General features: G+C 56.2%; 1 protein-coding gene across 1 annotated transcript; it reads left to right on the top strand.

The window, feature by feature from the left end:
* The first annotated feature begins 480 nt into the window (after positions 1-480).
* On the top strand, positions 481-26,628 carry LOC119112837 (phosphatidylserine decarboxylase proenzyme, mitochondrial). Its single transcript, XM_037237123.1, has 8 exons — positions 481-532; positions 20,765-20,892; positions 21,155-21,357; positions 21,793-21,896; positions 23,081-23,213; positions 23,662-23,790; positions 25,040-25,363; positions 26,370-26,628. The coding sequence occupies exons 1-8, from the start codon at positions 498-500 to the stop codon at positions 26,598-26,600; spliced, it is 1,287 nt and encodes a 428-aa protein (XP_037093018.1). The 5' UTR covers positions 481-497; the 3' UTR covers positions 26,601-26,628.
* Positions 26,629-27,252: the final 624 nt, after the last annotated feature.

Raw genomic sequence — 27,252 nt, 5'->3', positions numbered from 1 at the left:
AGGAAATGCTCTGCTGGTTGGTGGGTGGATATGTAAAGTACATGACACCAGGGAAGAGAATAAGCTGCTAAGAATTGTAATTGTCATGATAAAGACCACCTTTTTCAACAAAATTGGTGTCTCTAGGTCTAAATCAAGATAAGCACCATTTGTGTGTGTTATTTTTGGAAATGGTGGGAGTTCCTTAATAAATTGTCTGCCAGTGATATTTTTGAACCTTTGCATCATATGCTCAATCACATGCTTAGACTGCACAGAACATTTCATGCCAAATCTGTACTTATATACACACTTACAACTTACAAGTTTCCATATGATGGCTCACTTTGCTGTGCTGGTTGCTGGCTAGTGAATGTGCCCTTCCCCATGATGCTTTTGTCTTTTAATTTCCTGTATGCAATCTAACAGTCATTGTCTTTCTTTAGGCTTGTTTCAAGCTGTCAACTGAAGGCGAACCTTATATACTTACTTTGATGCATATCACCAGCAAGCTCATAATGTACCCCAATTGGGGCTCTGAGCACCTGCACAGGTGAGTAGTGAGGTCTATATGATGGTTGTCTGAATGATCAACATCTTTCATGTTGATCACCCTTAGGCTCATTGGCATCATTGTGAGTGGCTCCATGACCTTTTTGAAAAGGCACATGTGATTACATTAGGATGAGAAGTGGTAAGCTGCTGTCATTAGCAAGTAAGCTTATTCTGGCCACTTTTATGTAAATATATCATTACAAGCATGAAAGCAAACTGTAAAAACTGGTTAGTTATACATTGTTGTCATTTATAATTTTCTTAGCTCCCACATAAAGCTCTAGGCTCAGAAGAGAAGATGTCAAGTGAAGATGCTTAGCTCCTTTAGCAATTGGCTTTTCTCCTGAGCCAACATCCCCTGCAATGACATCCATTGTCATAACTATTGGTATAAAGATGACACAATCTCTGCTCTTCATTACACTAGTGAAGTGAAGCTCTGTTGCTGTTTGGGATTTCCCACCCATTCACCACTCCCCAGAGGCCCTGACTGGCATCTGTGATCCACAACACTCCAAGCTCATTGTCATTGTTCAGGGAGCATGGTAGCATGTAGCCCATGCTTCATGCCTCTCCATCAGAGAATTTAATCTGTCAAAAAAATTTCTGAACCCCATTTGTGGAACATTCTGAGGTACTCAGCTAAGGGAAACACATTGAACTTGTTTTATGCAGTGATGCACATATTTCCAGCTGCTAAAATATTCTTACTTTTTGTCATTGTTGACCTTATTGGCGATACCAGGTAAGCGAAAGGGTAGTCACCACTATGCAGATCTGTAGACAAAGCTGGTATTTTTCCTAGGGGCTTGTGAGTGGCTCCATGATCCAAAGATCTACAATATTGATTAGGACCTCAAATTTGTGTTCATTATCAAGTTAATCTCACTTGTATGCAGAAGCCCCACTTTACAACCACCAGGAGGCAGCAAGGGCGCTGGCTGATCCAGGACCCTAGCAGGTTTCCTAAGTCTTATTAAAAGTTTTTCTCATCAGATAGCATTTGTTTTTCTCAATAGACATGTCATAATGATATACATTGAGGTGCTTTTCATGGGTTCCAACTCTGCATGGTGGAGATGCCGCCTCTCCCCTCCCCTCCCCATCCCCATCTTGTTTTATTGCCAATGTGTTATGGCCCCTGACTTTTGCTGGTAATTTGAAGTAGGGCGAAACTGCTCGACAAGTTGCCGGAATAGCTTTTGACCCATCCTGAACATCGTGATGGTTCAAAGACATTCCGCCTGACCGGGGATAGCTGGCCGCGTCGGACGGTGCCGTAGTTGCCGGAGGAAAGCTGGTGGTCTGGACGGCACCAGAAATAGTTCGGTCCAATTTGAGATAATTCAGGCCACTCTCGGCACGGGGTCGGGAAAACGAGGTCGTCGTCTTGGCAAAAATACTTTTCAACATTTCCTTTTCACGCTCACTTAAATGGGAAACAGGGCCCCAGGCTCAGAACTGTATTTGATTCATGCTGCAGATCGATCCTCCATATGGCTTGCTGAACAATTCGAACTGATTCACATTATTTTGTTCATTTTGTCATCAATTCTTTGTCGATGCACATCACAATTCAGCTCATTCAGTTTTGATCCACGATCATCTCGGATGAGTCAATCGGCATGAACAACTGATGTGTATAATTAAATAAGAATAACCCTCTGTTCATAAATGAATGATTAAGTCCAGAAAACGTCTACAATAATATGATGAGGAGCTGATACGTTGTGCCTGGATTTATTAATTTTTATGAGCATATCGTCATTTGATGTTCCTCTACATATGCTGTTTGTGTAATGATTTAAAGAATGACACTGGAGTGATTCATTTTGCCCCCATGTTAGCTTTTCTTCATGTTGATCAGGCTCTTTGAGCGGTGGGGTAATGATTGAGTCCCTGAGTTGGCTTTCTTTTCAATGCAAAAAATATCGTAAGTTGTTCAGTGCATTAGCGAGGAGGCATTATTCACATAGATAGGACAGTAGTGTTAGCCTTATTCCTTGGTGAAAACCAGGAGAATGGATATATAGTTGGGTTGATATTTCGGCAACGTGTCTTTATCGAAGCAGTAGCAGAGGCTATTGTTTGTTTTGCTTCTGCTATTGTTCTGATAAAGGCATGTGCCGAAATATCGAACCAGCTACATACCCCATTCTTCTCGTTTTCGCGAGGAATAGGGCTAATACTACTGTCCGGTACACAAGCAACAAACAAAACCTTGCTTACAAACGTGTGTACCAACAAAGTACGGGGTCCTTGTAGAATAAAAGTGAGTGTTCCATATTGTGTGGGGTTTGAACTGAAATTAGCCATCTTGAAGATCATATGTTGAAGTTTACAGCCCTGCCCTTATTAAGACGATGGTGATTTGCGTTTTAGGGCGACCCAACTTCTGAGGTCATTTTGCGCCCATTGTCCTTCTAAAGGCCTAAACCCTGCTAGTTCTGAGCTGCGCATCCGGGAAGATGTGTAGTCTATTTAGGGGAGGCTATTTCGAAGTCACCCATGCATTTCATGGCGCCATAATGATGTCACTCATGTTCCGTAATTCCATTGTTCTAATGTTCGGTCACTTGGGTAGCGTGGGTGTCGATATTTTTGCATGCTATTACACACCCGGCTGTGGCTCACTGCCGATCGCCCCTCCCCTTGTTCAAAACCAGCCAATCAGCATCGAACCGCACTGCTGTTAAACCAGTATCTATGCGCCTCAGGCTTGACAAATGGCTGAGTAGGTCAGATGGCTGGGTCGGGTTCAAAGGACAACGGATTACCGCGGACGGATCGCGTGCGGTGCCGCCGCCGGAGAGTCAACATTCTGGTGGCATTAATTTTTATTTGCATCCTGCAACGCCCTACTGGATGAATTTTGGAACGCTCTGTAATTCCATCAGCCATGCGACTGATGAAGGCCAAGAAAAATATTATTGTTGGGTTGTTCATATTTTGCATCGTGACCAATATTCCAGATATAACGGCCCTCATTTGGCTCCCAACTAGTGTCGTACAAGATACGGTGACGTATCCGAACAATGATGTATTGAGGAGCATATTTACAAAGCAGCGAAATTGTGTTGTCTAGAGCATTTTTCCATTCAAAAGTATACCTATGGCTAAAAGTAAATTTATTTCATCATACCTGATGGTAATACCACTAATATTTCTCAAACATGGAGCATCCCATTTAAGCGATTCATCTTCAAAAGAACCGGATCTGAATCGAGGCACATGTCAGAGCGGCATACTCACCTTTGACGCTCCTCGCATGAATGAGAGAGACACACGAGGCACTGACTTGCCACACGCTCCGATTGAGGTCCAATAGAGCTTCTTCATGAGAGGTCACTGCACCACTCGCACATCGCCCCCACTTACGGTTGCGGCATGGCACCAACGCGTTCCAGTTTGCTATTTAGGGTTATTTCAGAATTTCCCGTTGCCTTAGCGTGACGCGGGTCGTGAAATGCTGTAGGGTGCGACGTCGGAATAGTGTTAATGTTCGCTCTAGTTAACGACGCGTGCAACTGCTGTGACCACCGGCAACGCAGTCTCGCAGTCACCCAGATCCTAGCGGGAGGAGCCACAACCCATAGCAACTCGGGGGCCCGCCCCATGTGGCCACGAGTGTAGCGTGCCACCGCCCAGCGCGCTGGCGTCTGCAGCGTCGGAACACTGTCGTCCTGAGACGCTGCCGGAATGCTGTATCAGAGCACGGCCCTCTGCTGAGTCGCACACGATGTGGACGATCCGGTGGAATGGCTTGCTGCGGTGGCCCTTGGAATATCGTGCGAGGCTTTCGCCCGGATGAGGCGTGGAATGGTCCGCTCAGGTCACCTGAGGACCACCTTGGAATGTTGCCGCCGTCATTCTTGACCGCTGGGCAGCATTCGCTCGTCCTGTGAAACACGGTCTATCCGTGTCCTCGGCTTTGATTTTTCCTTGCGCGGCTCGACGATGCGCCGTGCGTCCGTAACAGACGGCCGTCCCGGCGGAATGTGCCGGAACACGGGAGGAGAGTGCCGTGTGGCTGGCGCGGGCGGGCGCCATGGCATCGTGTACTGGAAACAGCAAAATTTTGAAATTTAGCCACCGATGGGTGGTTGATTCCGGCCGTTTTACCACACCGCCTGTTCCCAATAGCAAGTTGACTTGTTTACGTGTGCGGCCGAGGGTAGTTCAAATTTAGACCGGAAGGGGGTAACGGACTTTGAACCAGGGGCGAGGGACGGGGGAGGGGAGGCTTGTTAACAGGGACGAAGGTAGAACAGACTGACTGAGGTACAGACGGGATATGGATATGGATATGGATGAGGAGCGGTAGACGCATTTCAGTGATGCGGACGCGCCGAGGTAGGGAAACCAACAGAAACACGAAACCCTGGAACTGGTGACGTCACGTCTGAATCTGGACACGCCGCCGCGACTCCACTACAATTACAAATCCCTTCCTGAACTCCCTCCCGGAGCGTACGGGTCGCGCGAGGGAACATTGACGATGACCGTTTGAAAACGTCCTCTAGCGGGCAAAAGCTCCAAACGGCTTGGCGAAACCAGCGCCTGGGCGGAGCACCCGCCAAGGGACGGCCAAGGGCGTGACGCTCGCCGGACCGCCGACACGGGCGGCTGTTCGGACCCCTGTCTGCCGTGTCAGCCGGCCCTTCCGTCAGATGGCGATGTGTTGATGTTTTGGCTCCTGCTGGCCTGGTCCCAGGCCCTTCAGCCTGTGGAAAGCTGTGCCGCACCAACAGCGCACAGATGTAGGCCGATTCGTGTGGCTTGCGTGATCCCTCCGTTGGTAGCATGTGCCGGCCAGAGCGCGGCTCTTTGCAGGCACGCGCCGCGGTCGGCGTTTCTGAGAGGTCCGTAGAGAGTTGTAGGGCCTCCCGGATGCCCGGCAGCTGTAGCCTCAGGCCGCGTAATGACCTTCTGAAATGGCCTTCAGGGGCCGTGTGGACACGCACCCGGTCCACCCCTGTGCACATCGACGGTGGTGAAGATAATCCACTGTGCAGTGTTCTGTTCATGTCGCCGGGTCGCCTGTCCACGCTGTGCAGTCGGGCCGCCCTCGCGCGGTCGTCAGAATCGCCCTCGTGTTTGTCGCTCAGCTGTCCGCTCTGTCCGTGCATTCTTTGCCTCGTAGTGGGTCCGTATTTTCGTGGTCTCTCGCCCGCGACCCCCTCAGCGTCACCCTCTCTCCCGCCCTTCCCCTCTGTAGTTGTCCCTCCGACGGTGGGGCGCCTCCGCTGGGCACCTGCCCGGACCACGTGACCTGTTTCGGGACACCCGGAGCCGACACGGCGCCGCCCCTGCCCGCCGGCGGCGGCGGGCGGCGGCGCGGCGTCGGCTGTTACCGTCCAGCGTGTGGACCCCGCCCCGCCCCCGCCGACATGCGCTGCTGTCCGCAGCGCGGCCATCGATCGCTGCCGGCGGCCGGGGGTGCGCCGGTGGCACGGCCGTGTGTCCGCGCCCGGCCGCCGCCATGGCTGGCCGCCGCCGCTGGCTGGTGGCGCTGCTCTGGCTGGCCCTGCAGTGGCGGCCCGTGCAGGAGGCCGACGCCGCGTGAGTATGCCGCCGCCGGTGGCGCCCGAGCTCAGCGTGGAGCCATGCTCCTGATGCTGACCGGCGCTGGCTGCTTGTGACTCTGAGTGGCGCTGGCTGCTCCTGACGCTGACTGGCGCTGGCTGCTCCTGACGCTGACCGGCGCTGGCTGCTCGTGACTCCGACTGGCGCTGGCTGTTCCTGACGCTGACCGGCGCTGGCTGCTCGTGACTGACCGGCGCTGGCTGCTCGTGACTCCGACTGGCGCTGGCTGTTCCTGACGCTGACCGGTGATGGCTGCTCGTGACTCCGACTGGCTACGTGGGCCACGCTCCCCGCGTCTGCCCGTCGCCCTCCGCTGAGCGGACTACCGAGTGTGGTCTGACCTTGTCTGGTACGGGATCCTGTCACGGGGCTGTAGGGAGGCAGTGGACGTGCTGGCCATCGCGTGTGGCGCCGATCGCCGGGCGGGTGTGAACCGCGCCGTGTAGTCGCTGGCGCGTGCCGCCGGCGTCGTCGTCTCAGAGCACGGACAGCAGGTGTTTTTATCAGTCTTTTCGTGCCCTCGTGCCCAATGCGTGGACTTGTCGTCGGCGAAAATGGCCACAAGGAGCCGCCCGCCGATAATCGATGGTGTCGCACCGCTGACGAAGCGGGGATGACGCTTTGCCGTCACCGCACAGCTCCGTCAGCTGGTCGGTTCAATTCAACCCTGATGTCGTGCCTGCGAAGGCGCGTTTGGTCCGACGTGCGCCGGCATGCACCTGTTCAGCGGCGGTCGACGGCCGCGGGTCACGAGCCCGGCGCCGGCGGCGCGGCGGTGTCTTCAGGCAGCCGGGCCCCGCGCTCCGGGCGGCCGCCGGCGCCGCGACGGGTTCCGCTCGCCGCCTCGGCGCCGGGGCGGGGCAGTGACGCACGCCCCGGCCGCCTCGGCGCCGACTCACGGGCGCGGAGTCGCCGCCGGCTGCTGGAGCGCGGCGATCGGCTGGAGAGCACGTTGGGGACGTGGGGCGCGAAGGACGTGAGGGTCGGGCTATGGTCGCCGGACATGAAGAAAGCTAGAGAAACGGGATCGGCTAATGAGCACATTCTTGCTCCCTTTTTAGCTCTGCCTCTCCAGCTCTTCAGGAAAGCGATTTTACAAGCTCCCAAACCGAATATTAATAACGCAACCTCCCGATTTAGGGATGCGATTAATCTCATGGGGTTTAGATGCACAGCGCCCTGTTTTCGTTCTTTGTGATCTGAGCTGACGCACCGAACGCGGATGATGCCGATTTGTTAAGTCGCGTTTAGTTGCCAAGAAGATATGCTGAAAGACACCTTTGTTACGCTACATCCGCACCCCGCGTTGCCCCCTGCCCAGCATCTGGCTGATGCCGGTGGCAGCGATCTGGACGGCTCCGTGCGGATGACGCACCAGATACGTTTGCCGTGCTCCACGACCCGGAAGCGGCGTGGTCGGCGGCTCCGCGGTCGTGATTGATGCGTCGCGGCGCGATTCCCCCACTGGTATCTGCCGCGGCTGCGGCGGCCGGCACAGGCCGCCGCCGGCGCGCGAGCAGCGTCGGCAGCCACGCAGAGTACGTCCCGGTCTCGGGCGCCCCGTGAGAGCTGCGCCACGTTTGTGCCGCCGGCCCGCCGCTCTCGGTCAGAAGCGGCGGCCGGTGCCGACGGGGTCTGACGGACACGCCTGCGGCTGGGCGGTGTGAGGTCTTGAACTTTGGGTACGGACGAGTCCTTTAACCGGTTCATGGGACCGAAAGGCGGTCGGTGAAGGTCGGACCGGATCACCTGGTCCCGGATGTAGCGCCACTAAAACCCAGCATTGTTCCCAGAATGACAGTGTCATTAGCGCTTCGGTGACACCGGCTGTCCTCCGTATCCATTGAGTTCTTCTGGGCTTGTTTCGCATTACACCGGCTCTTGGGTGCAGCTACGTAGTCGGCGCCGGATCTACACAGCACCGGCTGGTGCGGCTCATCGGGGCCGAATCTACGCAGCACTGGCTGGTGTGCCTACTTGGGGCGGGATCTACGCGGCACTGGCTGGTGTGGCTACTTGGGGCGGGATCTGCGCAGCACTGGCTGGTGTGGCTACTTGGGGCGGGATCTACACAGCACTGGCTGGTGCGGCTACTTGGGGCGGGATCTACACAGCACTGGCTTGTGCGGCTACTTGGGGCCGGATCTATGCGGCACTGGCTGGTTTGGCTACTTGGGGCGGGATCTACGCAGCACTGGCTGGTGTGGCTACTTGGGGCGGGATCTACGCAGCACTGGCTGGTGCGGCTACTTGGGGCGGGATCTACGCAGCACTATCTGGCGCGGTTCCGGGGAGCCCCATGGCAGCGGAGAGCCACGCTTTGGAATAAAACATTTGTGGCTGAACAACGTCCGCGAGCGGGGACGCACCGTCCCCGGTAGTGTTGTCCCCGGGGACACCCCGTTAGTGTCACCAAATCAGACTGGGCCCGGTGCTCGGGTAGCTGCTGAAGGCTGATGAATCACCTCGTTCATCAGCTCCTCAGTCAGCCACGACGTCAGCGGCATGTCTTGTCCCCGGCTGGTTATCGCGCCGGTGTGACCGGCTGCACATGGTTTCCGGGCCTGGTCGGGCTGAGATCAGAGCCTCAGCTGGTTACCAGGCTAGACAGGCGTTGGCTCCTCGCTGGTGATCATGTCACACTGAAGCTGCTTATCACGGGACGTGCGGGCCAGTTTCTCGGTGGCTTACGGCATTGGCCCGAAGGTTACCGCTTGAGGTTGATCTCATTTACTCGTTAGTTACCACGCAGGTTGCGATATTTCTTGATTTGGTTACCATGATATGTCGTCAGTCGGTAACCACGCCATGCTTTGCCAGTTTCTCATTTGGCTATCACGTCATACTAGTGGTAACCATATAGTTTTTAAGTTGGTTTGTTTCGTCGCCAGGCTAAGCCTCGTGCCGCAACTGATCTTCAACCCAGGGTCCAAGGGTCCCAGGGTCTCTAACCTAGCAAGTGCCACCAGGCACACTCCCTTGGTGTGCCAGGACGCCAGGCTGAGACCAGCTCCCTTTTAGTTTAGACATCAGGATGGGACCAGATCTCCACTGGTAAGACGCCAGGCTGAGATCAGCTCCCTGTTGATTTAGACGCCAGGTTGGGACCAGATCTCCACTGGTAAGACGCCAGGCTGAGACCAGCTCCCTGTTGATTTGGATGCCAGACTGGGACCAGATCTCCACTGGTAAGACGCCAGGCTGAGACCAGCTCCCTGTTGATTTGGACACCAATTTGGGACCAGATCTCCACTGGTGGAACGCCAGGTTGAGACCAGCTCCCTGTTGATTTAGACGCCAGGTTGGGACTAGATCTCTACTGGTAAGACGCCAGGCTGAGATAAGCTCCCTTTTGGTTTGGTCGTCAGGCTGAGACCAAATCTCCACTGGTAAGACGCCGGGCTGAGACCAGCCCCCTGTTGGTTTGGACGCTAGGTTGGGACCAGATCTCCACTGGTAAGACGCCGGGCTGAGACCAGCCCCCTGTTGGTTTGGACGCTAGGTTGGGACCAGATCTCCACTGGTAAGACGCCAGGCTGAGACCAGCTCCCTGTTGATTTGGACGCCAGGTTGGGACCAGATCTCCACTGGTAAGACGCCGGGCTGAGACCAGCCCCCTGTTGATTTGGACGCCAGGTTGGGACCAGATCTCCACTGGTGAGACGCCAGGCTGAGATCGGCTCCCTGTTGATTTGGACGTCAGGCTGGGACCAGATCTCCACTGGTGAGACGCCAGGCTGAGATCAGCTCCCTGTTCATTTGGACGTCAGGCTGGGACCAGATCTCCACTGGTGAGACGCCAGGCTGAGATCAGCTCCCTCTTGATTTGGACGCCAGGTTGGGACCAGATCTCCACTGGTGAGACGCCAGGCTGAGATCGGCTCCCTGTTGGTTTGGACGCCAGGTTGGGACCAGATCTCCACTGGTGAGACGCCAGGCTGAGATCGGCTCCCTGTTGATTTAGACGTCAGGCTGGGACCAGATCTCCACTGGTGAGACGCCAGGCTGAGACCAGCTCCCTTTTAGTTTGGACGTCAGGCTGAGACCAGATCTCCACTGGTGAGACGCCAGGCTGAGATCAGCTCACATTTGTTCAGGACGTCAGGCTGAGATCAGCTCACATTTGGTCAGGACATCAGGCTGCGCCAGTTCTGAGCTCAGCTGCTAGATCCCCGTTGAGCTCAAGTGCAGTGTCGGACCTGACCCGACCTTGACATGGTTTTGGCACGGGCCAGTCCTGAGACTGACCCTGCTCTGCGCCTCGCCTGATGGGATATTGCCCGAGCAGCCTGCCGTCGTTCTCGCGTGGAACGGACGCCCCATTCGGGAAGCACTGTGTGATCTTTTCGCGGTCGGCTCGCACCACTAAGTGGTCCGTGGCTGTTCTCTGGGGGCCGTCTATCCCCACAGAGGACGTCATTCGCCGTCGGCTACGCGGGCTGTTTCGCATCAGATGTCGGCGGCAGGGGGTTGACCGTCCAAGAACCTGGTCTGAAATGCATGGTGCAGCATGATGAATTACGCCTTGCCCATGCATGGCCGTGAAAGTGACGGATCATGTATTTTGATTACCAGTAGATAAGCAACGGTCGTCAGCTATTCAATCTGTCATAAAGCACACGATATCGTGTCGTCTCAGATATTTGTGAAATACAAGGGCTTCTATTTTTGGGGACCAGCAGGAAATTTTTTTGTTGTTTGTAAAACTCAGGGTTTATGCTTGACAAAACTTGTGTGAACTGCTTCCCCACGCTCAAATGGGCGCGGCTGGGTGCCCAATGAAACACTAATAGTTTTGCTCATAGTTCGTGGAAAAGGTAGGAAAGAGAGTCACTAGTCCGTGGTTTAGCATCTTCAGACTTGTCAAGCCAACCCAATGGTGGTAGGACTGCAAGGGACAGGATATACCAATTCAGAGATGACTTTCTTCAATATAAAATGCCAGGTGTTCCAATAATTGTATCAGTCATCAAGGCCATACATGCTGCTAAAACACCAAACATGCAAGTATGACGTTTCACATAATCGACGGTTAAAGACACCATCACGCATTGTGCACAATCTGTGGCGTACCACCATGCAAAATCCGAATATATCATGCCACCACTAAACCACAAAGCCGAGAAGTCACGTGCCTTGTGTACCAAGTGGTTGTGTGTGGCTTCTTGATGAGTGTCCAAGAAGGTGTGATTTTCAGGGATGAATTTTCGGTCGGGATTTTTGTGGACTCTGTGATTTTCAGTCCTGTTCCGTCATGCCGTTTTCGTGATATGGTGATATGGGGCGTGTTTAAGTGAACAACATCGCCTGTGTGTTAGCCTGTAGAACGCACGCGGAAAGACCAAGTAAAATAGCCAGCGCGGGATATTTTCTCATGTCATTTCAGTTGTAAACTTTGTCGTGTTTTGAGATTTCTTACTTGGGTGTAAGCAAAGGCGATGTATGGTTATTTACCGCAAACCTGACTCAAAAACAGCATCCTAGCTGCAACGGCTGCATACCTGTCTGCCTCAATTGCTGATCGATAGCTTGCCCTCGTATATTTTACGCCCTGTCACCTCAGGAACGGCTCACTCCCGGGATTCCCTTTTCTTGCGCGGGTCAAATGTCAACCTGTCACCTAGCAGCGAACCTTCAGTGCCAGCCAGGCATTGGATCTATTTGAGCATACTTCAAAGAACCGAGGCAGCGGAGCGGAACGATTAAACCGGGTCGACCGAGAGGAACGGGCGTATTTATGTGACAGTTCGGGGAGTAACCGCAGGTTCAGGGTAAAACGCCGCGAACTGGGGACGCTGTCGTGTTTATGGCGGTACGTTGAGGAGACGTGAGCCAGCCTGTTACAAGGTACTGGTGATGGTTAAGTTGCCTTCGGAGGCCGGCAATCTGACGCTTACGGGTGCATCTCACCCCTTCAGAGGCCGGCAATCTGGCGCTTGCGGGTGCCTCTTGCCCCTTCAGAGGCCGGCAGTCTGACGCTGGGATTAAGTTTCGCTGGTGCAAAATGATGAGTCGTCCCACCATTGATAGGTTGGCACCTAAGCTTGGCCATTTTCAGAAGTTCTGAAGGTTTTCATTTCGTGCTTCATTAGGTTATTGTGCTGTCGTTTATCACCAATTTTTTCCCGAGTGTGCACGACAAAGGAGTGGTGTAAAATTTGCCGTTTCGATACGTCTTGACTTTCTGCATCGTTATGCACGTTCTTCACTGTCTTCTGTCATTCTTATTTTTCAAGGTCCTCCATACCCCAAGAATGCTCGTCGCCAGGAACGCTTTTGACGCTCGTCCGACGCGAGTAAAAAAACCGTGTCAACAGATCATGACGCATGTAGCGCGATGTGAGTGTTACACATACGATACGTGCAGCTATACCTGCGGCAATTCCCGTACATACGCTGCCCGCTCGATCATCGCATCATCAGTGAGCCAACAGACGGCAACGGACCCTAGGCCGGCATGGCTGTGGACCTTTCTGCAGAAAGTCCCCTGGCTCTATTCCCAAACGTGGCTTACAAGCCGGCGTACGCCCGGCAATCGCCAGCTGACCGCGCGCCAGTAAAATACATACTACTGCGCGTGTTTACTGTATATTTACAGCCGTTGACGTCATGACATGTCGTGTGGTGAACTCGGGGATGTTGCTGGGCTCTAAAGGCTGGGGAGTGTGGAGTGTTGTGGTGTGGGCTGGCGGTGCTCTGCGGACGCAGCAAACTGCTGCAACAGTGCAATGTCCATTTGTGGACGACTATACGACGTGGCGTAAAATTTCTGGGGCGTCAGTGGAACAGGACAGGTAACCTGCATAACGACTTCTGTCCCTTGCATTACCGCGCTAAAAATGCAGTAATGCCAGAACTGAATCCTAAACTGTGGAAGATGAGGAACTACGAAAATAGTTAACAATAAGCACCAGTTTCCACCGTACCTCTGACCCACTCTGGCCTGCAATCCCCTTCTGGCATGAGCGGGGGTGACCTCCGACTCTGGCCGGTGGAGCGGTGATGACCTCTGACCCCCGTCATTGTGGGCGGTGGTGACCTCATGTCTGCAAATGTGGGCAATGCTGAGCTCCGACCCCTGCCGTTGTGAGCGATAGTGACCCGTGCAGGTGTAAGCGGTGGTGACCTCCGACCCCCGCCGTTGTGAACGGTGGTGACCCCCGGCTCCTGCCGGTGTGAGCGGTAGTGACCTCCCACCCTGCCGATGTGAGTGGTGGTGACCTCCGGCTCCTGCCGGTGTGAACGGTGGTGACCTCCGAGCCGTGCTGGCGTGATCGTTGGTGACCTCCGACCCCTGCCGGTGTGAGCGGTGGTTACCTCTGACCACCGGCGGTGTGAGGGGGCGCAGCCAGTGGCCGCGCCGCCGCTGGTCGGTACAGCCGACGCCGGCGGGTCGGCGGGCTGGCCGGCCATTGGCCAGCGGCAGGTGGCGCGACACGAGGCCGACCGATCATGAGCCGAGCTCGTGCGCGCCGGCCGTCGTCGGCGCCCCAGCGGCAACCGCTGATATTTGTGTGATAACGACGGTTCGTTGGGCGTCATGGAGACGGACGGTGATAGTTAACGCGGCGGGATTCAGTGGCCATTACGGCCACGCTGTCGTACAACGGCTGTTGCGCTCATGGCAAGAGCATGTTTGGCGGACGGGGGCCGAGCATGGCCTGGAGCTTCAGACTTGAAAAGCGAGAGAGGAGGGGTCGAGGCATGGGCGTTTCGCTCCGTCTGAAGGCCAGTGCAAAATTTGTCCTAAAGCTGGGGTTCATTAAAAGTTTTCGAATATGAAGTGGTGGTGCGGTCCCTTTTCTGAAACCCGCAACAACGTGGGTTATTTGTCGCAAGCTCACTTCTTAAACAAATGCATCATGAACGGTTGAGATGCGCGTACTCAAGCTCAGTACAAAACTCGGCTTCAGACCTCCCTTAATGACCTACAAACTTTTTGCTTCAGTGACGTCAGGACGCAGTCAAATATCAGCGCCATGATATGCAGTTGGCGTGCTCCAGGAATGTGTATCCGTGGTTCGATTGACGTAATGAGCGTGTTGCCGCGTCCAATTTCTTTCACGCCGGATTGGGCCGTGTGGCCCACCTGTGTGGGCCTTAGCGGCGCGTCGAATAGGGCGATCACTTCGTTTTCTGCCAGATTGTAGTGATGCTGCCATGTGTAGGAAGTTTAAAATGTGTTCGTACTTCGTTAGTTGAGCTGGAATGTTTGCCTGCGATGTTTGTCTTCTCGGATCAGCCGCTGGAACGCTGGATGACTGAGCACTGGGTGGCTGGCAGATATATTGCCTGGCAAAAGCAGGGGCGCAGAAACAAAGGGGACCAGGGGTATGAGCCCCATCTCCCCAGCTTTCTGCAAATTGAGAATAACTCTGTGAGCTTTGGCTGAAAATGAGTAGCAGAAGTTGTTATGGCCCTCTCCTAACGTGAGAGAGGTTTCACTGTGTCCGCCCAGAAGTAGCACTGATGTCGCTTGCCCATAATTTCATTGTCACTGTCAGTGGCCAGTGGAGAGCAGAGTCAAGCTGCCTCGAGGCGGCAGTGTCATGGCCCTAAGTCCTTTGACACTGTTTAATTAGAGCGTCTAAGCAAAATAATTTCCGCTCAGCTGACTTCGCCGGCGTCGTGGGATCAGTGACCTCACAACAAGCCGTATGTAGCAAGTAGTCTGGCCCCAAGGCCGTCCGTGCCAAGTGGTGGATCAAATACATGTTTAAATTTTTAATTCCTTGTTAAATCTAGGGTTGGACGCTCGGTTTTAATTCGACGATGCGTGCCGGGTGAGTGGTGGACATTCGCGGACGGGTTAGAATCGAGCTGAATTCTTTTGGTGATGCCTAAAGGGAAATTATGTAAGGTGAATAGCCGTATTGGGGCGGTAAAAAAAGAGATTGTTCCTTGAGGCCGAGGCTTTCTACGCTTACATAGCGCGTGAGCGACGATTCATTCACTTAGCTTTTAAGCTATGACAAAGCCTGTGAAAGCAGCTAGTGTCCAGATGTATCAAAGAAAGGCGCCTTGCCAGCCGGGTATAATCCAACTGCAAAGCTGCCTACCAGGATAGTCCTGAATCAGATGAATCGAATTCAAGCATGCTCCGTCGCGTGGCAGGGCATCTCAGCAATGCGTTTTCAATGATTCCTTTACGGAGAACGTGCTAGTCCCAGTCCGCTCCAAAGGCAGGTTTTCTAAGAACAAGACAAAGAACACAACACGTTTCCCCTGTGTGCTGACTGCAGGTGCGCACCAGATGTTTTCGACGCCCTTGGAGCGGGGATTTGATTTTCACTTTATGAATAATATATTCGTGAAGTCACCTACAGCTGGCATTAGGCCAGGCACGCGAACCTCGATGGCAGGTCACGTGACGTACCGCGGACGTCGATAAATCTTTGTAAAAGTTTGAACAGGCTGATTATGAACAGCGAAGTCAAAAAATGCAGCAGAGCGTTATTATCTCTGTCCGGTAACATGAGACCGATGCCTAGCAAGAGGTGAAGTCATGATCACATGAATTGGCGCAATTATACATTCCGCTGTCACTTTGTTGCTATGACGACACCAAACGGATCCGTGTTCCACATGTAAACAAACCCAAACGGATCCGTGCTCCACATGTAAACAGACCCATCTGGACAGAAGACCGGCCGCGGCTGCTGCTGCTGCTGCTGCGGCGAAGACCGGCCGCGGTCCGTCGTCGCGCGACTCTTCTGGCCCGGTTTCCGGCCAGTTTCGACGAAGGTCGTTCACCGCCGCCTGTCGAGGGATAGCGCCGCCTGTCGACGGATATCGGCGGACCTTGACCGGGCGCCAGACCTTAACCGCGTGACCGGAGCGGCCCCGACCGTCAGGCGACGCGGCGCCGGGCCACACCGGTCGTGGCGTGACGGGCGTGTTCCGCACGCGTGCAAGGCAGCGGACCAGGCGGGGCAGGCACGGAGCGGCGGCTGCCGCAGATGACCAGGGCCGGACAGGGATGAGATAACCCGAGCATCGCGCCCTGACTCCGCGCCAGCGGTCAGGAGGAGCTCTCGCGAGTTGGGGTACGGCACGGATCCGAGCGCCCGCGGCTAGCTGGCCTCAGAACCCAGCAGAGATTTTTGCGCCGCTCATCGCGACGGAGAAGGGGCGTCCGTGGCGAGCCCCAGATCGCCTCCTTCTTTCCCGATCGGCTGCGAACGCGGCGCTGTCAATGGAACCTGACTGAAGCATCGTAGGGCGTCCACCTGGTAACACAGGTGCGGCCCGGTCGGTCGCCGTCGTGGCAACGGCCGCGGCGGGCAGCGGGCCGAGGCCCCGCAGCTGCCGGCGAGCAGCCGGCGACGGGGCCGGGGTCTGGCGCCGAGTCACCCGGCGGCGGAGTGTGGGTCTGATGCCAGCTCACCCGGCGGCGGGGTCTGGGTCTGATGCCAGGTCACCCGGCGGCGGGGTCTGGGTCTGATGCCAGGTCACCCGGCGGCGGGGTCTGGGTCTGGTGCTAGGTCACCCGGCGGCGCGGATGGGGTCCTACGCCAGGTCACCCGGTGGCGGGGTCGGGGTCTGGCGCGAGGTCACCCGGCGGCGCGGTTGGGGTCCGACGCCAGGTCACCCGGCGGCGGGGTCGGGGTCTGGCGCCAGGTCGCCCGGCGGCGTGGTTGGGGTCCGACGCCAGGTCACCCGGTGGCGGGGTCTGGTCACCCGACGCCAGGTCACCCGGCCCGAGCTTCTCGGACTGGCATGAGGAGCGGAGGCGGACGACTATGGAAAAGGCAGAACGGTTTGGGGCGTTATATTTTGGTTTTGTGTGATCGGTGTGGAACTTGAAGCTTGATCCTCCCAATATTTGATGCTGAATCCGCCGTGGTGGTCGTTCAGGTCAAGTGCGGACACAGAGCGACGCAAATGATATAAGTCGGACGTATCCATGGACCCTAATGTTCGAGCGAGAGCAGCAGATGTGGCGTGTGCTAGCTTGGCGTGCAGTTTGTTTCGAATAAATCAGTTGCGTATGCGTTATCATGCGAAATAAATGGCTACAAGTCTTGGCAACTACCGGGATCCCGTATCAACCAAGACAGCTTGTCCTGTAGCGTCACTTCGATCATTGGCAAGCCTTTGATCGTTGTCAAGCATAAGTGCACGCCATGGCAGTTTCTAAGCCCGCTTTGTTCAAAATGTTGCGACGTTCTAGCCGCCAATCTATGATGGGGTCTCACGCACGCAATGCAATGATGCAACAACACTAACACGCAATGATGGGGTCAAGTTTACAGCAGCCTCCGACCTGTTTCAGGCCCGATTTGACCCTGCAGCTTGTAACGCGCAGTTTGACGGTGGCTTTGTTGGAATCATTTCTTTCTGGGCAGGGGTCAAAACGATGTTATTACGCCATCTATTGATCGGTTTGCTCACAGCAACGTAAAACATGACGCCAGGTCATAAATCATGACACTAGATCATAAATCGTGCCGCCAGGTGTACCCACGCAGACACCTAGGCGTACCAGCTGTGGCCGTCCAGGCACTGTTAGGTGACAGCATTTCCACTCGTTCTGACCAGCCTGGTCGATCCACATGTTTGCGGACTAGAGACGTTAACTCGAGGCTTGCACTGGCGGTGCAGCGCCCGCGGCCCTCTGTGGCCCTACGGCTGGCGGCAGGCGTCCTGCGTTGTCACGTGACGCGAGCGAGCCTGCCCCGAGATATCAAGCTGGACGGTGACAGGGGTCCTGCGTTATCACGTGACGCGGGCGAGCCGGCGCGGGCTATAAAGGCGACCGGCGACGCCGCGCCGGGCTCCGCGCCGCGCCGCCGGTCGCCGAGTCGTGCTCCCACGCTCCGCTGGCTCTCCATCGACTTTGTTGACTCTCCATCGGTTCTGCCGACTCACCTCCGACGCTCCGCTGACTTCCATCGACTCTCTTCTGACTCGCCATCGACGCTCGGCGGACTTTCCACGGGTTCTCCGCGGTCCCACACGGACTCGACAGCGATTCCCCGTCTCCCCGTCGACCCCGGCGACGTGTTCGGCGGCCGCCATGTGTCGCGTCGCCGTCAGCGGCGACTCGTACGAGGCCGCGCTGGAGCAGCACGCCAGCCGGCGCTGGCGGCAGAAGCTGCGCACTTCGCGCACCCGCGTGGCCGCCCGGCTGAGGGCCGTCAACCACGGCTTCCCGGGCGCTCCTCGTGTGCCTGCTGGGCTTGCTTAATGTGCTGCTATCCGCGAGGTGAGGGGGGGGGGGGGGGCGTTGAATGCCGACGTTCATTTTTCGGCGGCCGCGCGTAGCCTCCGCGCTGACATCACTGGGGGTGACGCGCCATTGATTGAGCTTGATGGCTGGAGCTTTAAGCGCGTCAGATGCGGAGGCTTTTGACGTCCGACGTGCGTTGCTGAGCGTGTTTGGAGACTTGAATAGACAAGACGTGTGGAACGGTGTGGTGGGTGTGAGCAAGATATATTGAGCAGTTCCTACCGGGATCGATTTCTGTATAATTTTTGTATTTCTGTAGATTTCTGTCAAACTCGGGCCAATGTGGAGTAAAGGCCCTCACGGGAAGGTTTCATTTATCCTACTCACCTGCTTCCCATTGGCCTGTGCCCATTACCATCTGCTATCCATTCCTGATCAGTTGTACGTACGCATCTGTTGTACACCCGCTTCCACTTCCCCTACACTTCAATTTTGAATTGTGGAAGAGTTGGAGGAAAAGTTACGCCCCAACTCACTTTTTTGCGTGGATGATCACAAAAGTGGTGTGAGTGGGGCTAATTATGACTTGAATAAGCGCGATCAGCAATATTTTGCAATGATTTCTGAATCTGCTCAACATTTCGTAAACGCCTCACCCATAATGTTTCCAAAATTGTACCCAACCCAGCCCGTTATTGATTCCTTACGGGTATCCACGGATCCACTCAACTCAGCTCGTTACTCGTGCGAATAGGTGTGCATGGGTTTACCCAACCCGTGAAATCCCGGGCGGATATCCCCGTGAAATGCCCCAGTGTGCAGGCATGCGGGAGCCGATTGTTGGACCGGCCGTGCTGGCGGTCCGCCGCGTGATCGACTGCGGCCGCTGCCGCCTCCAGCCTTACCGACGTCATGGCCTGCGGGCACCACGCGACCGCTACTAGGCGTGCAGTAACGATCCGACTGCGAGCCGTCTGTAGTAGTGAATAGCTGGCCGCTGTGGCGCGACCTAGGCAAAGGTCACCGTCGGAGCGCGCTTACAGCGCCGCTGGCCAAGCTGGGGGCGATATGTCCGCTGTCAGACATTTCCTGCTAAAAGGGTATGGTTTTAAAGGGGTGTTATGAGCTGCTTTTGGAATGGTTATTGTCCGGCTCGCTGTTAAACATTATTCTTCATGTAACTGGCGTGCACCCAAGCATGGATTACCCAAGGGTGGCTCGTAGTGTAGGTACCTACTACCCTGAGCCTTTGGACCTATTTAATCGGGTCCGCAGAGTCCGACGGAAACCAATCATATAAAAATGTACCAAATAATTATCGGAGACCAGCATGACGTGAATACACATTGGGCTGTTCTGATGATGGTGAAACCCACCGCTATCAATAGTTGACCATTCTGTCCTTGATAGACATTATACCCCTTACGGTTTGGAAAAGCGTGGTCTCGGATTAGCTCGAGGTGCGCGACAACCCAAGTAAAGGTTGTCGGGCGGGTAACACCGTGCCTTGAACCCGTGCCACAGGTCACCACGAAATGTACTACACTGCTAACGTCGTAGTAGACAATCCCATAAAGTTGCTTGTTGCTTATTTTGCATTTTACTACGTATTGTTATAAATTTGCGCATTGGTTTTGCGTTAGAATAGGAATTACCGAAGCGAGTTGACAACAAGCCTGTGGTTCTGCAAACCACCGCATGCTGTAATCGTGAGCGGTGTCTGATGGCCACGAAGGCTTCGCCGTTTGAGTCACCAAGTCGCCATGGCTGGGAAGGGACCGGGGGCGTATTTCGAATGAAAGAAAATCGTTGAGAATTCGAAAAAGTTCTGAAATCGTAAAAATATCGTACTTGGCGCGGCTGTTCTTCCAGGTATTTCCATTTTTCATGTTGGGGTTGTTTTGACGCATGAAAAGCGTTTTTGTCGCCAGTTTAAACATCTGAATGAATTCTTGTCACATTCCCCTTCCCCATGGGTACAAAAAGTGTCATTCAGCACACCACTGTTTTCAACTCTGATAATCGCTGCGAGACCAGTTCTCAATTTTCTGTGCTGTTTTTTTTCTCAAAACTTGTGTCCTTGCTCGTCATAGCACGACACGCTAGAGGGAAAAGTGAAACAAATGCCGAACGCGCGTTCCTGCTTGCAGTGCCATGATTACGTGCTGGCGCTGCTCTGATCCAGAAAACAAGGATACCGGGGGCGATTCGCAGTCTGAAATTGTGTCGCAGCCTAGAAAAGGCTGCGGGCCGCCGTTGTATGGTAAATGAAACTGGGGAGCTGTTCTGGATGACTCAGTCACTTTACGTAGGCTTTGGCGCTGCCGATCCCCAATCCCAACCAGCAGTGGAGACCAATGGAAATGCCTGCCCGCTAGTGTCATGTGTTGCATGTGCTTTGTGTTTCTCGTGTGGGCCGCCCGTCGGGCCGCCCGGACCCGTCCGTCCGACATCGCCGCCTCGGCCCGGCAGGATGGCGTTCCGGGACGGCAGTCTGGTGCTGCGCTGGTCCCACGGCGGACCGGGCCGCGTCCTGCTCGACACCAGGTCACTGTGGCCCGCCCGACCGGGACACGCCTGCCGACACGTCTCTACGTCTGGTGAGAGTGCGCGCCGCTCCCGACTCCCGGCCGTGTCAGCGGCGCCCGGACTGGGGTCGAGCGTAGGCGCGCACATCTGCAGTCGACTCAGATCGATGCTTAGTTTAAACTTAAGCAGCGTTGAGAAACGACGCAAATTGACGTTCTTCATGCAATGTTCTTCGCGCTTAATTCACGATGTTCCTCTTTCCTCACATGCTCTTCGCTGTGAACTTCGACGCAGTTGTGATCAGACGCATTTCACCGCGCACTCTGTCGGCAGGTCCGCGAACGTCCAGTGAGGGCGGGTCCCGCTGGGCGTCGCGGCTCGGCACGTACCTGCGCTCGCTGCGCTGGACGCCGATCCCACTGGGCGTGGGGTTCGCGCTGATCGCGTACCAGCAGTACCGGCACGTGCTGGTGCGCGAGCGCAAGCGCACCGCCGAGGGGGGCGTGCACGGGCCCGTGATCGCTCGGCCTTGGGAGGTGAGGGGGAGGGGGCGTGGGCGTGCTCGCGCCGTCCGGGATGACACGTTCCGACTGGTGCGGTGTCCATGGTGGCGGTCAGACCGCAACGGGGCCGGCGGAGTGCATGGTTGACTGTTCACCGGAGGGGGACTGGTGTTAATCCGAATCAGGTCGCCTAGCTCTGCAGGCTTTTCGCGGGATTCTGCAGTGTAACGCAACGCAGATGTGACAGGTGTTTATGAACTGCGAAGACGGACGGCCGCATGCTGGAAGGGAAGACCTGTGACACAGCCGTTTGAGATGTACTCGCCCTAGTCCGCACAGCCACGTCTGTGTTATTTCCACCCTGTTCGAGTGTCGGCCCTGCCACTCGCGGCCCGGGTATGCCGGCGTGAGTCATGGCCCCGGCTCACGGGCCGGGTCTGACGGCTGTGTCGTGTCGCTGCCGACCAGGTGAGCGCCTACCGACTGCTGCCGCTGCGGAGCCTTAGCCGCGCCTGGGGCTGGATCAACAGCTGCTACCTGCCCGTCTGGGCAAGGAGGCCCGTGCTCGGCTGGTCAGTCGTTTGCGCTCGGCCACTGGCGACCGCGCCCGCGTTTCTCTTCACGGTGGAATTCAGCAGCCGTGAATGTGTTGTGGATTGAGTAACTGCGTAGCCGGCTGTCTTGCGATTATTTTGTGCAAAGCAGTGGAAGCATATGCCTAGATGTCCTCTAGCGATGCTATAGTCATAACAGTTGTAACAATATGAAACGAGCAATCACTTTTTTCGTGGAACTGACCCGAAATGGGGAAAGGAGTCCGTCAGGCGTGTGCTGCTGTTATTAGCCTACAGCAACAACCTTAGCACAGGCTGTCTGTGTGCGCCGCTTCGGCCAGCGGCCGTCTGGTGCATCCCATCTCAGCCATCCCATCCCAGCCCATTTCCGCCATCCCATCCCATCTCAGCCATCCCATCTCATCCCATTTCAGCCATCCCATCCCATCTCAGCCATCCCATCACATCTCAGCTATCCCATCCCGTCTCAGAGTCGGTTGCTCTGCTGGTCGCCGACCACAGGATCCCCATTAGGCCCTCCTTGTCTGTCAGTAATGGACAACGATCGGTTGGATCCCCGACCGGTTCCTAACCGCCTTCCGCTCGGACTGATGGCAGTTCGTGAGATCCCCATCCCTCCTCCCCGCCTGTGGTCTGACTGGCCGCAGTCCGTGGGATCCCCATCTCTCCTCCCCGCCTGTGGTCTGACGGGCCGCAGTCCGTGGGATCCCCACCTCTCCTCCCCGCCTGTGGTCTAACTGGCCGCAGTCCGTGGGATCCCCATCTCTCCTCCCCGCTTGTGGCCTGACTGGCCGCAGTCCGTGGGATCCCCACCTCTCCTCCCCGCCTGTGGCCTGACTGGCTGCAGTCCGTGGGATCTCCATCTCTCCTCCCCGCCTGTGGTCTGACTGGCCGCGGTCCGTGGGATCCCCATCTCTCCACCCCGCCTGTGGTCTGACTGGCCGCAGTCCGTGGGATCCCCATCTCTCCTCCCCGCCTGTGGTCTGACTGGCCGCAGTCCGTGGGACTCCTTCCCGCCTGTGGTCTAACTGGTCGCGGTCCGTGGGATCCCCATCTCTCCTCCCCGCCTGTGGCCTGACTGGCCGCAGTCCGTGGGATTCTTCCCCGCCTGTGGCCTGACCGCCGGCCGCAGCCCGTGGGACTCCTCCCCGCCTGTGGCCTGACCGGCGGCCGTTCGGCAGGTACGCGCGGACGTTCGGCTGCCAGCTGGAGGAAGCGGCCGAGCCGGACCTGCTGCAGTACGACAATCTGGGCGCCTTCTTCCGGCGGGCGCTGCGGCCGGACGCCCGGCCCATCGACCCGTACAGCTGCCTGGTGAGCGTCGCACGCCGCACACCGCACCCGCCGGCGCGGTGGACCGCACCGCCGCACCAAGCTCAGGACGGATGACTGGACGGGGACAAACCGTGGGATCCCCACCTCCTCACCCCATCAGAGCTCTGACTGACTGCTGTCCGCGGGATCCCACCTCCCCTGGTGTCCACCCTGATGTGGCGATGCATGGCACATCGTATGGGTGTGCAGTGACGGGGCGCCAGACTGACTCGCTGGAATCGGCACTGTGGCAAAGGGCACCGGATTCGCCCGTGACATCCGCGGCTCAGGACCGGCGCACGCGAACTGGCGGCTAAACCCTTGGGTGCGGAGCAGTGCCGTTCGTTGACGTGCGTCAGGCAGCACCAGACACCCGCCAGCACATGAGGTCTGTCTGAAGGCGTGCCCGGCGTCAGCTGAGCGTATGATGACTGTGCTGCGGTGGCAGGTCAGTCCCTGCGACGGCACGGTGCTGCACCTGGGTCCGGTGGACTCTGGCAAACTGGAGCAGGTCAAGGGCGTCACCTACACGCTCAATAAGTTCTTGGGACCGGCCGACTGGGACACGGAAGCCCAGGTATGTGCGCTGACGTTATTGTATCACACCGGCGGTCGTTGGCGTGGGTGTTGGTGTGGGTGTGGGTGTGGGTGTGGGTGTGGGTGTGTGGGTGGGTGTGTATGGGGTTGTGTTGGTGTGTGGGTGTGGGTGTGGGTATGGGGGTGTGTGGGTGTGCGGGTGTGCGGGTGTGGGTGTGGGTATGGGGTGTGTGGGTGTGAGTGGGTGGTTGGGTGGGCGGGTGGGCACAGTATGGTTGCGTGTTCAACGCACAGTATGGTTGCGTCGAGGTGGAGGATTTGCTGAGCTGCTGTCTGTATTTGACGATGAAATCCTGACATAGGCGATGGGTTTTCTCAGTGTTTTACATCGACCCAGACAATTAGTGTCGCCTTCTTGCAGCCATGTTATGTAAACAACAGGATTTTGATGCTGACCGTAGCTGGCCTTTAGTATACTGTAGATGCTAGTAAAGAATATAGCGGTCATTGCAGCAGAAACAAAATGTTACATATGTTCAAGATGTCGCATAACTAGTTCCTGATTCAAATATTATCAATACATTTCAGTGATTGCGTGGCATTGTCTTCAAATGGCCGTCATTATTTCATCTCCCACTCTCATTCTCACAGTTTATCACAATGACTGTGCGCTATCTTCGTTTAACCAGCACCTCCTGGCATGTTTGTCCAAGTTCGGCTGTTTCCTTATATCTCATAGTGCTGACGAACACGAAGCCGTGAGGTCTTCCTACTTATATCAAATTATTTTCAATGACCGCTCTGTAATACTGGAGGACCAGGAGCTCCAACTCCTCTTCACGTACGCCATGTGAAATGTAAAATCGCGAATTTGGCACATTGCACGGCCGTGTGGTCAGCGCCACGTCCTCCCCTCCCACTTGCTAAGGTTATATGCTAGTTTGGAAAGTCCGCTTTTAAAGACAACAGTCCGACTTACTGAAAGGTGCTACTGAGCTGATGTCTGTGGTGGACGGTGTGTGTGCTTATTGTAGAAACAAGTTGGGAGCGTGTAAACGGACTGCGTTTGAAGATGCCAGTGTTCGATGGGGTGTCAATTCTCATCTTCCTGGAACGATTCAGCATGAATGATTGTGTTGTAGTTAATTTTTCATTGAACTAAGACATCCGCTATTTTTTACTGCGTGCACGATTGCGAACGCTCGAAACCTGCCCGTCCACGGGCGATCAGACTTGTCAGGTCGGCGGATTGTGTGGCCGCCCGCGTGACTAAGAGTGCGTGACCTCAGGCGGATGCCGAGTCGGAGGGGACGGACGCGTGCTACCACCAGCGGCTGGTGACGTCACCCGGCAACACGCTGTACCACTGCGTCATCTACCTGGCGCCGGGCGACTACCACCGGTTCCACGCGCCGGCCGACTGGACGGTGCGGCACCGGCGCCACTTCCCGGGCGACCTGCTCTCGGTCAGCCCGCTGGTAGCCAACTGGATCGCCGGCGTGTTCTGCCTCAACGAGCGCGCCATCTATACGGGACGCTGGCAACAAGGCTTTTTCGCGTTTGCCGCTGTCGGCGCCACCAACGTCGGGTCGATTCGAGTGTACTGCGATGAGGTAAGGGGCAGCGCGTGTGTGGGTGTGGTGGGGGAGGGGGAGGTCGTTAAAAGTTACTGTTTTTTCTGGCTGTGCTATAAAAGTTGGTCCAATTTTGCAAGCGTAACATTCGTTTTCGGAGTGGGAATGGTCGGCCAGCGTCATTCATCCGTCGAAACAGATGTTCTCGTGCCCAGGAGCATGACAATGGCTGAAGTGTTAACGATGATTAAGCGTCATAGTCTTCGGACCATGCGACACCACACGCATAAAGTTGGCTCGTCACCCGGGGCCTGTTGTGATCCGATCATCCCAAACTAAGGGCATGACCTGCGCCACCGGAGGATGAGATGCGCCGACTCCTGGCTTGATTATTGCCCTCTTAGTTGGGGGTGAGGGACGGATCTGGGCTCCCAGTGCGGAAGCAATGTGATTAATTTTATGAAACATTACTTTGACACGTACCTTAAACGTGCTGTATTGTTTGGCGTTGCAGTCAATACCTGACTTGGAATCTTATCTATCGTCATCTGCTTTGTGCAACCTGTCTTTTTCTACAACGGTGGTTTCATTCCCTAAACAAACGACTTTTACCAAATAATGAAGTTTTCGTTGAGAATAGCACCATAAAAGGTGGCTGTGTACGCTGGGATAATGGGAGCCAAGATCCTTAACCAACATCTGGCGAGGCGGTAGGACGCTGAGGCATTTATGTATCAAGTGAAAGAACAAGCCCTGAAAAACACAACAGCAAACAGCATGCCGTGGTCATTGTGATGGCCTTTGACATGGTTGTGATGGCATTCCCCGGCCTTTTACCGCTGATTTTTTTTCCAGATTCGGCGCCCCTGTGTTGGTATACTGCGACACAGCAGGGCCGGGCGGAGCGTCCACCAGACGCTCCCTCCGGCCCTGCTGTGACCTGCGCTGCCGACCTCGGCACGTGCTGAGGCGGTGTGCCGACCGTCGCCATCCTGCCGAGCCGTGACCGGCCGTGACGTGACGTGACGTGACCCGCTGTCGCCAGGCGCTGCGCACCAACAGCGGCCGTTGGAGGCCCGGCGAGCACTTCGACTGGCGTCCGACGCCGGCCGACGCCGACCGGCCGGCCGTCTGCAGCAAGGGCCAGCCGTTCGGCGAGTTCAACCTCGGCTCCACCATCGTGCTCGTGTTCGAGGCGCCCAAGACGTTCGAGTTCTGCGTGCGGCCGGGCGAGGCGGTGCGCATGGGGCGGCCGCTCTGTGAGCGGGTCAGCTAGCCTGCCGCGCCGCCCAGTCCGCGGGGTTGCCGGCCGCTCGGCGGGCCCGCAGTCGGCCCGCGCCTGGCGCACCCGTCGGCCCCCGCCGGCTCCGCGGGGCGCCGGCGCTCATCCGTGATTGGAGGTCACAAGCGAGGCCGCGGGGCCGTCCGTGATACGGCCTGATCCAGCGTTTGGCCGCAGGTGGCGACTGCGCTCCTGTCGCTCTGGACGCGGCGTGACTGCGGGGATCGCGCTCGGGGGCGGGGTGCGGTGGCCATTTGGTCGGGGGCGGAACGACGCGGACGCCTAGTCTGGGGCACGGGAGGGAGGGCGATGCGTGAGCATCAGGTCTGAGGCTGCTATCTGGGCAGTGCGGAGTGCCATCAGGTACATGATTTCGGCAGTGGGGTCAAGTTGCCAATGCTGTTGGCTTGGGCTCTAAGCGGACGTCCGCCCCTGTATTCTGTTGTCCCAGGTCTGGTGTCCGCCACACTGTATTCATGGCAAGAGCAGCCAGCTTTGGATATTTGGCGTGCTCTGACGACGGACGACGGACGACGGGGGACGTTTTTGGCCATTTTCAGCCGTGTGATTGTGTTTCCTTATGGTCAAGTCTGAGACGCTTCTGTTGGTGCTGCCGGACGTGGGTGTGGTACGCGCCGCAAGCTGT

Source organism: Pollicipes pollicipes, unplaced genomic scaffold (assembly GCF_011947565.3).
Source record: "Pollicipes pollicipes isolate AB1234 unplaced genomic scaffold, Ppol_2.1 Scaffold_7261;HRSCAF=8764_pilon_pilon_pilon, whole genome shotgun sequence".
Lineage (NCBI taxonomy): Eukaryota > Metazoa > Arthropoda > Thecostraca > Pollicipedomorpha > Pollicipedidae > Pollicipes > Pollicipes pollicipes.
Note: the sequence above shows the minus strand (reverse complement) of the source record. Positions and strands in the feature narration are given on the sequence as shown.

Coding starts and splice junctions, on each gene's coding strand:
- LOC119112837 (XM_037237123.1), top strand. CDS start 498: ATGTACCCCAATTGGGGCTCTGAGCACCTGCACAG. Junction 20,893..21,154: donor CCGACACGTCTCTACGTCTG/GTGAGAGTGCGC, acceptor CTCTGTCGGCAG/GTCCGCGAACGTCCAGTGAG. Junction 21,358..21,792: donor TGATCGCTCGGCCTTGGGAG/GTGAGGGGGAGG, acceptor GCTGCCGACCAG/GTGAGCGCCTACCGACTGCT.